The 10,972-nt window shown below is 40.3% G+C and overlaps 1 protein-coding gene across 1 annotated transcript in view; it reads right to left on the minus strand.

The window, feature by feature from the left end:
• Nucleotides 1-9,883: 9,883 nt before the first annotated feature.
• The window catches only part of LOC101571837 (phospholipid-transporting ATPase IB), a 297,444-nt gene continuing 296,355 nt past the window's right edge, over nt 9,884-10,972 (minus strand). Inside the window, exon 30 of the mRNA XM_023715050.1 lies at nt 9,884-9,986. Coding sequence (XP_023570818.1) covers nt 9,884-9,986 — 103 coding nt within the window. The remainder of the gene's footprint in view (nt 9,987-10,972) is intronic.

The following is a 10,972-nucleotide window of genomic DNA, read 5'->3' on the forward strand; positions in this document are numbered from 1 at the left end:
TATATATATATATATTCTGCTTAGCTAAGTATTGTCTTAAAATTGAATTTTCTTCTATGTAATTTTCTACATTAAATTTGTGGTTTTCTTAGTCAAACTATTACAAGATTTGAGGACAAATATAAAGTCTTTTTCTCTATGTGACCCATGCATATTGTACAACTTTTTATTTCTGTCTTACTCCAGTCATTCATGCTTTTCTTCTAGCTTTTGGGTTTTTGTTTGGTTTCTACTTGCCTCCTACCACCTGATTCTTGTTTTCCAAAGGTGAGTTGAGGTTTATAAGGACTGACAAATAAATCAGCCATTTCTATAAAAATAATACAATTCAAGATACTAAACAACAGAGTTTAGCAGTTCTAAAAATGATCAGTTACTTAAAATAGCATTGGACACAGTAGTAAACAGGGAGCAAATACTCTCCAAAACATGATTTTTTTTCAATTAAAAACAACCCACCTGGGTACATAATACATTATTGTTAATTATTTAGATCCATGTGTGACACTTTACACTGAGGTGCTAAAAGAGTAGGAGCACTTGTGTGTCTCAGCAGAAAATATGAGTACAGATTCTTTGATGGCTGACAAAAATGTCAATTTGAACTTATAAAAAGAGACTTGGGTAAGGGATGCAGTTCAGTTAAAATACTGACTGATGAATTTTTTTGTTTTGGGTGATTTGTTTGTCTGTCTTGGTGTTGAAGACCAAACCCAAGACTTCCCACACACTAATCAAGTGCTCTACCTATCCTACAACCCTTTTTATTTTATTTTTAAAGTAATTTTATTGAGAAACAAGTAGTAATGAGATAGTTTCAAAACCGATTAGTAGGACAGTTTCAATAATTGACACATTGCATATTGTTGTCTTGGTTATTGATAGCACAAGATGCAGACACAATATCGTATCCACAAACACTATTAGAACAAACCTTTCTATTCATTGAATTAAGAGAAAGTAGCTGTATATCTATCCTAACTATTTTGAATATACAGATACAAAATGGTCCTTCATTTGTATGCCCTTTTTTGTTTAGTTTTGTCAGAGAAGGGTATTCCATTGTCATTTAAATATTGTAGGTGTGTGAAGTAAGCATAATATTCCAATATAGTTCAGTAGGCCATAATAGTAGTGGGTTTTCCATAAGACTGGCAATGTCAGAAGTTGTTGATTTGAACCCTTTATAGCTAAGCATATTAATATGGCTTTACTTTCTATACTCCGTTTTTATACTTTTCTGTTGCATGATTAAGACAAAGATAAGGCAAGACCTATATAACAAGAAATGTAACTTTTGTATCTGACAAGGTCGGTGAAATCCCCTCAGTATTTATCCTGAAACCCTGTACTGCAGTTTGTATCTACATCCCTTTTTAAAAAAAATGTGGATTGGGGATAGGTCAAATAACTCAGTGGACTAAAGCATCTGCTTAGGCAGAGCACAGCAGCTGGGGTTCGATCCCAGGGGCACTATGCCAGCCCCGCCCCCAGGGCACACTGAGATGGTGATTGGGACTGGGTGTGGTGGCTTGCATCTGCAATCTCAGTGATTGGGAGGCTGAAAACAGGAGAATCACTGTGAGTCCAGTCTTTGTAGTGAGACCCTGTAGACTCTATCCTAAATACATTTGAAAAAAGGTGGATTGGGTTTTTCTCCCCTCTAACAGAAGTTAAGCTTTTGGATCATTGTCTCCAAGGTGTCATTTTGGCAGGACAGAAAACAGAGGAAGACTTCAAGAATTCCTGCTTTCTAATTTCTGAAAACTTCCAGGTGGAATAGAATCTGAGAGAGAGGCCGCATCCTGGACTCAAGGAAGGATAGGAAGGAAATTTCTTTATTCTCTGAAAATGCACTGAGAATAGGACTTGACCACGAAAGGAATGAATTTGCTGGGCAAGTGTGACAACAGCATGAGGACTTGCTTCACAGGACTGCTTGACCAAAGGAAACCAAGTTTCCAAGTGCTGATGACAGAAAGCAGAAGGCATCCTAATGCTTTGTAGAATGTAAGACCTTGGAGAGTGGGTATAGCTAGAGGGAGAGGCCTGGAAATGACCGAGATCAATTTTCCTACTAGACCTCCTAACTAGGAAAATCAGAATGAAGTCTAAGCTGATCTGTAGCTATCATGAAATATGTTAACTCTCATGCATCTGATTTTGAGGACTGACAGCACATCCCTATATGAGTTCACTGAAGTGAAGTATAAGGCATGTTTTGTACAAATAAAATGTGTGACTTAAAGTGACAGGATATCCTTCTTAAAGAATGTTTTCTATGTTGTTCATGCCTTAATCTGAGTTTTCAAAATATGAAGTTTCTGCATGATCCTTTAATTTTAGGTGCAACAAATTTATTAGGCAACTTACATCTTTACCTTTTTCTCCAAAACCACTTGCACCAAAACTTAAATTTTTCTGAAACATGCAGTTTTTAATTTTATATTTCAGCCTGACCTGATAAACTATCTCAAAGCCACAGGAAAAGGTAAATGGAAAACAAATTAAGAAAAAGCAACTGGGATTTCTTCATTTTTTTTATTCCTCTGAATCAGTCAATATATAAATAACAGACTGTGGCTGTCAAAGCCACAGAAGCAAACATTTGGGGGTCTGCTCATTCTGCCAGTCCCAGGGAAGGATATAGTGATCTCAGTCTTACATGTTGGTGGGACTAACGAAGGCTGGAGTCTTCTACGAACTTTTCCTCTCACTTAAAAGCTCTGTGTTGTAAGAATGGATTAATTCTTCCTGAGTGATCACAGCTGCTTCTGTTTGAGAAAAAGCATATCCATCTAGAGAAGGAAAGACAGGAGAATCCATTAGGAGCACTAAGGATTAGAGAACATTCTGGTGACAGAATCAAGATTCCAACTGGACCAGGACATCTCCACTGTCTCAGTTTCCTTTCTCTCCTTGCTGAGACAAAATGCCCAACACCCAAAATGAAGGAAGGAAAGACTGATTTAGCTCACAGTCAGTGGAGGTTTCAATCTATACTCAGCTCGCTTCAAGGCAGAGTGACACATGGCACAGAGAGCAACTATTCATGGCAGTGGCAAAGAGCAGAGAGAGCAAAAGGAGAAGCCAAGGCTCAAGCAGCTAGCTAGCCTCTCTCCCCTCCTTACATTGTAATGCAGAACATCTGGGCATTCGCACCCATAATCCCAGCATTGGGTCAAGAATCAATCACAAACTCCACAAGCCACCCCATGACTGCATGAGGCTTTGGGGGGACAGCTAGACACAAACTGCAATATCCACCTTGGTTAGCAACTGAGGTAGGGATAAGGGTGTGGTGATAGGAGGAGGACTTGGTGATGAAGTATGCATATGCAAATCTGGTCCTATCTCTTTCAGGGTCCACACTTGATTTGTGGTGGGGAGTGTAGAGAGTGGCTGAATGTGGAAAACAATCACATATGCAGGGCCAAGACAAACCTTCCTGCAGAACATGGAGAGTTCCTTGAGTCATAGAAACAAGCTGTTCCAGCTTGCAAATAGGTTTCTAGACAAAGAGGTTGAAATTGCTATCATTCCCCTGACTGCATAAATAAAAGTTCTTTATTTATAGTAGTAGTTCTTGGGTAGTTTCTTTCTGCCCATCAGGAGAGAGAAGGCTCCACCTGACCTTAGCTTTCATCTTTTGTCTTTATTTCTTTATCCTCTAACTGTTTTTCTCCAGAGAGCATAGGAAGCTGCTGTGCAGGATGTAGCAGGGAGTGGGTAGAGATGTCAAAGTTGTTTGATATTTTGTTCTGCTTTGATGGTGCTGGGAGACAAAGCCTAAGGCGTCTTGCATGCTAGGCAAGTACTCTGCTACTGAGCCACATCCCTAGTCCTGTGTTACGATTATATTTCCTTCTTCTGTGGTACTGAAGGCGTCTGGGGCCTTTACTCTGGGGCCTTCACTCTGAGCTACTCCTCATCCCTTTCTAATTTTCTTTTTAAAATTTGCGACAAGGTCCTCTAATTTATTAAGTTATCCAAGATGGACTCAAAGTTGTGATACTCCTTCCTCAATACGCTGCCCATAATCCCCAGAGTTCTGTAGTTACAGGCTCTACCCTGCTGGTTCCCCAGTGTGCTTTTTAAAGCACTCCTGAAAGTTCTAATATGCATGGTATCCTACAAAGAAACTGCTATTCTATGTGATGCAAGTTGGCTATTTTCTTGCTATTTTCATCATAGTCAGCACTTGCTGAGGTTGTGTATGCAAATGGAAGTTAAATGTTCCCCAGGCAGAATCTGATTTAGAAGATCCTGCATCTTTGTCAGGCTGTTTGTGCAGACAGAGACCCATTGGCTGCATTTCTGTTCTCCCATGTGAGGTGTTGCTACTTCCCAGAGAACTCTGTGAGGAGTAGGAACCAACCAGTGAGTTTAACAGCACGTTAAAGTCTCTGGTGGCCTAGAATAGAGTCATATCAGCTGAATAGTGGGAGTGAATGTCTGAATCGAGTGGATTTAAGGGAGACTAAGAGAAGAGAAACCGTGATGATGGATGGAGATGATTTCATAAAGAACTGCTGCTGCAATGGAGTGCAAAAAAATGAGGCAAACTCGGCTTTCATGGAGAGCAAATTGGTCTATCAGGCCTGGGACTCATCCATATGGCTGACACTGACAAAAGATCTACAAACTGTTGTACAACGTCTCAGGGTTAATCCTCAGGGGATTTGACTGAACTTGTCAAATACAAAAGTTACATTTTTTGTTACATACATCGTCTTTTATCTTGGTCTTAACCATTGGGGCAGAAAAGTATAAAAACGAGGTGTAAAAAGTAAAGTCATATTGATATGCGGAGCTATAAAAGGCTCAAGTCAACAACTTCTGACATTTCCAGCCCTGTGGATAACCCACTACTACTGTGGACTACTGGAGTATATTGGATTACTTTGCTGAATTCACACACCTACAATATTTGAATGGCAATGAAATACCCATCTCTGACAAAAGAAAACAAAAAAGGGGGATATAAATGAAGGACCATTTTGTAGTGAAAAAAAATATATATGTATATACAAAATAGTTAGTATAGATATACATCTACTTTCTCTTAGTCCAATGAGAAGAATGATTTGTACTAATAGTGTTTAGACAGGATATCATGTCTGCAACTTGTACTCTGAATAACTACTATGAAGACAACAATATGCAATGTATTAATTATTGTAACTGTCCTACTAACCTGTTTTGAAACTGTCTCAATGCTATTTCTTTCTCAATAAAATTAATATTAAAAAAAAGAAATGAGGCAAACTCTAATGGATAATATGAGGTCCAAAGAAGGTTCCACCTCCTAAGGCAACCAATTGTGTGCACTGGGAAGGAGAAGCCAGTGGAGACTGAGAAATTGATGATGGGGGAGCACTTAGTGAATTGCTAGAAGAAGGCTCTGGAGCAGCTAGAGGGCAGGAAACCAATGGCATCAGTAAGAACACTGGTTTCAGGCAGGGTTTGCAGAGTGGATTGGTGGGCACAGGTGCGAAGGCTAAGCCTGTGGCTGGGTGCGACTGGCAGGTGAGGTGTGCTGAGAGCCCAGGGAAGGACTCTGTTCAGGCCAGTTTCTTAGGGGAAGAGGAATTAAGGTCAGCAGTAGGGAATGAAGATGGGAGCAATGTCAGCCTGAATCCTTCTGTCTTCTCTGTTTTCTTGCTTATGTTAATTTTTACCTCCCATTGTTATTTAGCTATTTCTTCCTTAATAGCTCTAGGGAGAGGGGGCAAAAAGTAAAATGGTGAATGTAAAATGGGCTTAAAGAGCTATATGTATATGTATGTGCCCCAGAGACAAATAGTGATCATCCCAACAGGCATAAATTCCAGAGATAAACTTACGGTGAGAAAGCTTAGAACTAAAACCTCTACAACTGAGAAAGGGATGTAAAGGAGGGTAGTAGGGGAAATGGATCTGATCAAAAACATATGCAAGTGTGAAAATATACTCAAACCCAATATTTTTCAAAATGAGTAAACACTACTAAAATATATTGAAAATAACAAATAAAAATTTTACAGCTTTCAAAAAACACCTTGGTCACACAAAGGGAGCAACTAGCTTTCATGCCAACGAATACCAACTGTTTCATCACAGTTTTGAATGTTTTCCTTGTCTTGTTTCTTTCTCTATGACAACATTCAGTATTAATATTGCCAAACAGTGGTCAGGCAAGGCCTCAGCCATCTGTCTGTCCAGGTACTTCTGAATGTATTTCATACTCAGGGAGGGAGAATTGAAATAACTTTTTTTAAGGCTCATACAGAACTGGGCTATTTTAACTGCATACCAAATGATGTGCATGTTTCTTTGGAAAAAAAAATTATTTGACGTTAATGCCATTTTAAATGGTACAATGGAAACTCAAAACTTTGAAACCTCAGAATTGACATTTGAGGATTTTGTGACTTAGAAAAGGGAAATCAGGCATTATTTTCTTTCAAATTGCACATGGTTTGCTGGCCTAATAGCTCAGTGGATTAAAGCATCTGCAAGTAGGTGCAGGGGCTGGGGGATCACTCCCCAGGCTTGCCCTTCTGGCCCTGCTCCCAGGGCACACTGAGACAGCAAATAAAACTGGGTATGGTGGCACACACCTATAATCCCAGCACTAGGGAGGCTGTAAACAGGAGAATCACTATGAGTCCAATCTAGTAATGAGACCTTGAACACCCTGTAGACCTTTCCCTAAAATACAGGAAAAAAAAAATTGCACATGCTTTATGTCAAACACATTGATTTCTCAAATCTAAGGAATATCTTTTGCCCAAAAAACTACTTTCTTTTTAAAAATAGATTACAATGGAGGTGATTTACTTATTTTGATAAGTAATTGATAACATAAATTGGTTTTTATAATTGTAAAATCAATCAACCATTCTTAAATACACAGCTCAGTGGGATCAGGCACATTCACATTGTTTTTCAGCCATCTAGTTTTAGAACTTTAATCTCACAAAACTGAAACTCTACTTGGTAAACACCAACTCTCTATCCCCCTTCTCCAGCCTCTGACAGCCACCATTCTTTCTGAATCTAGGAATATGAGTACTGCATATGAGTAGGATCAGAGTTTTTGTCCTTTTGTATTATGCTTATTTCAAGTAGCACAGTGTTTTCAAGTAGAATGGCCCAACTTTTAATTCCTCATCCTCCTTGCAAATAGATGGAGTCTCAATGTTATCATCCACTTTATAATGTGTTACTTACGTGGGACACCTAGATCCACAGAACTGTTATGGAAAATAACTTCACAGGGCTGGGGAGGAGCTAAGGACATTTGTCGACTTGCTTCTGTCATCCTGGGAGTAAATGAGATACAGCCAGCATTAGTTCACCCAAACAAATCTCAAAGGAATTTATGGGAAAAATAAAGTTGCAAGTGAAAGTATGAAACTGCCCTCACATTTTGAAGAACGCTTATGTATTTAAAATAACATGGCATTAGCTGAACAGTCAACATGGTACAACTTTTAAAACAGTATTTTGTTGTGAGCATTTATTTGGAACAACTGTCCTTTTGAAACAACCACACCCAGCAGTAAGTGTCCTGCTAACTCTCTTGCTTCCCCAGATCGCTTTAGAGATTTTTCCAGTGTATCTAACCCTTGTCTCAGTATCCTTTCCTACAGCAATGTAGTATACTACTGTGGTTCAAGACTCCTGGCAATGTGTATTATGAAAAGTGCTCATATTCTTAAGGGGGACCCTCCTTCTGCGGACCCTAGAGTTGCTGTGGGACCACAGTGGAAATTTAAGTACAAAACTTCCTAAATTTTGAACAGTGAGGTAATTTAATCAGCTTACTCCTCTAAGGCATGTTATTAGGGAAATCCATGTTTCTTTCTATAAGTTGAAAAATAGGGTTGTTTCAGCTGAGGGTTGGGCTGGTGCAGTATGTGGTGCTGCGGATCAAACCGCGGTTCTCTGTGCCTGCCTAACCTTGCCTAAGCAGATGCTTTAGACCACTGAGCTATCTCTCTGGCCCTGGACCTACCTAGTCTAGCCTGCTCTTCTTTCTCACCTGCTGGACTGTCACCAGGTCATAGGAGCTGTCGGCTGCATGACTTGACATATACCTTGGTATTTCCAAAGATGGGAGGGGCCTGGCGACAGTTGTGTGACACACTACAGCTGCCTTCAGAATCCAAGCATCAGCCTTGACCATGAGCTTGTGCAGGAAGAGCGCATCCTCTCCCTGCTCTTGGTACCAACCCACGGAGAATCAAAGAACCCCCACCTCTTGCAAGCTGAAAGTCTGCCTTTCTGGCTCAGAGGAAGATTTCTAAAGACTGTTTGAGGATGAGGGAGAAGAGTGAAATCTTCCCAAGTACTTAAAAGAATCAGATAAGGACTCTACTTTGTCCTCTGTGTTCAGTTGAACTGCATTTGGTTTGGGTGTTCCAGAATCTATTTACCCATGCACATTTTCTCTCAGATGAAATGTGTGCATGGTTATAAAATCTAAAGAGAAAGCAAATAACGGTAGATCACTCACACTTGACCTTCCTTGCCCAGTGCCTTCCTGGCCCCTCATTTTTATTCCTTTCTGGTAATTCCTAGTATTTGTTGTGTTTCTTGAGTAATATTGCATAGGTGCTTTATCATGAAAATGACTATGCATTTTTATTATCTTTGTCATTTGCACAAAAAGCTTATTATAGAGTGTTCTAGATATTTTTCTGTTAATGCATCTTAGGGACATTTCTATCTCAATATATAGAAAGAGTCCTCATTTCGTTGCACAGCTTGACTGTTTTAGTGAGTGGATATGTGGTTGTCCCTAAGTATTTGCTATTCTAAGTGTTGCTGCAATCCTTCATGTTGAGGTATCTGCAAGTATTTCTAGGTCAATGAAGGTAAATTCTAGGTAAATTCTCAGAAATGGATTCATTGAATCACAAGCTCAAAGTCACATTTGCATTTATGGTAAATATTACTAAGCTAGCTGTCTTAAGTTTCTCTTTCCCCACATTTTCACCAAGGTTTGGCAACTTTGGATGGCTGAAAAATGTTCTTCTCACTTATTTTTATTTATTAGTATACCTGAAGTTGAGAATACTTGTATCTTTTCCCATGAACTGTTCATCTACTTTTCTGTAGTTTGATGATGTTTTTCTCATAAATTCTGGAAATCTCCCATATTTTCAAACACTTTGTCCACTTAAGAATAACTCTTCATTATGTAAGCTTTCCTTGTGTACAGTTATACTGTGTTTGTATTTTGATCTTGGTTTCTTTTACTGGGGTTCATTTTGTGTACGATAAAATTTTAGATATTTTTCTTTAAAATACTTCCTAGATCTTGAAAGTTCATCATCATGGATTTCAACAAAGGTTCTTACTGTATTCCCAATTCCCAAGTGAAGATAGGGAATACCTTCTTCCTGTCATAAACTCATTCTTGAAACTTTCCAGTGGAAACTTCAATAGGCAACTGCTGCCCTGGTTTCTATTGTTACTGAACAATTTTGCCTATGATAAAAATTCACACACATGTGTATACAACTGTGTCCTGTGTCTTTCTGTGTGGGGAAGAGGGGCCTGGGCCAGTTTGATATGTGCCAAACCTGAGGCGACAGGGAGAGTCTGGACATTTCTGGGGTTGGCAGTGGGAGAAAGAATGAGGAAAGGATGAGTAGGAAAGAACAGGCTGGGGCAGCTCAGCAGTGGAGCACTTGCCTCGTGTGCATGAAATCCTGAGTTCTGTTCCAGCACTGAGGCACAGGGACAGAAAGACAGACAGACAGACAGACAGACAGACAGACAGAGTGATAGACATAGAAATAAAGATAGAGATAGAAAGAGAAAATGAGAGAGAGAGAGAGAGAGAGAGAGAGAGAGAGACAGAGAATGAGAACATATGAAGAGAATAGACTCACCTCTTCTCAAACACTGAAGAAAACTCAAATCCTTTAGCTTTGCTACTTTCCAGCTGTTGACTATTGAGTGGAAGACTTCCTTTCTGGGTATTTCTTATCCTGCATCACATGGTAAAGATAAGAAGTATATAAAACACACAAGCTTTACTAGTTTTGAATGACTTTTTTCCCCTCTTAGATGACAGTTGGGCATCCTTCCACTATAGGCCATATTAGGGACAGAGTGGAACACTACACACTCAACCTCCATGTGCCTCCAGACCTGACTTCTCCAGCAGCTGAGAGCCCATCCAGAGAAGGGTACAGGACAGCTCTGTACCACAGCAGCTGCCCCAACACTACTTGCTGTCCATGCAGCCCTGTGGACTCATCCAGATGTGTGTCTGCTGCAGAGGAGCTCGGGATCTGGAGGGAGTCTTTTGCCTATACCAGGAAGGCTGTGACCTAAAGATTTCTAGGACTCACAAGACCTTATTTTTTTCTGTCATGTTCATCACTTGAGAATCTTGAGCCCTAAATTCTCATTTGGCTCTCTCACAAATTGAGAGACCTCTGGGGTGCCATCTATGGCACTTACAGTGGCTGGGTAAAAATCTCAGAAGCTCATTTATCAGGTGTGCAGATGCTGGACTTCAAACATACAAATGACCAGATAGATGTTTTAACAACTTGTTTGTATGGACTCTAGTTATACTCAAGCAATGATAATTCATCCACTTGTGTTTGTTTCCCTTAAATATAGTTCTTGAGTTGTGGTTGTGTGCCAGAGCAAAAACAGGCATCATCTCTTTTTCTCACAAATCCAGCTACTAATGTACGCTGCCAAGCTCCACCCTCCACCCCTCTAGTAACACCTCTCAGCCTTAGGAAAACAGTGCAGCACACAGAGGCCATGCATTTTGTATTCTTAGAAAGCTCCTAGCAGACCCAGTCCTAGCCCAGGTCCGGTGAGTGTGTGGAGAGCTTCCTGCTACCCTGCGCCGGCAGGACCAGTCCCAACCCAGGCACAGTGTGGGCCGGACCCTCTCACACCCCCTTGAGCCGCCCCCCACCCTTCCCGCCCTACCTCCCCCACCCCTCCCGCC

Source organism: Octodon degus, unplaced genomic scaffold (assembly GCF_000260255.1).
Source record: "Octodon degus isolate 3935 unplaced genomic scaffold, OctDeg1.0 scaffold00038, whole genome shotgun sequence".
In the NCBI taxonomy this organism is placed as follows: Eukaryota; Metazoa; Chordata; class Mammalia; order Rodentia; family Octodontidae; genus Octodon; species Octodon degus.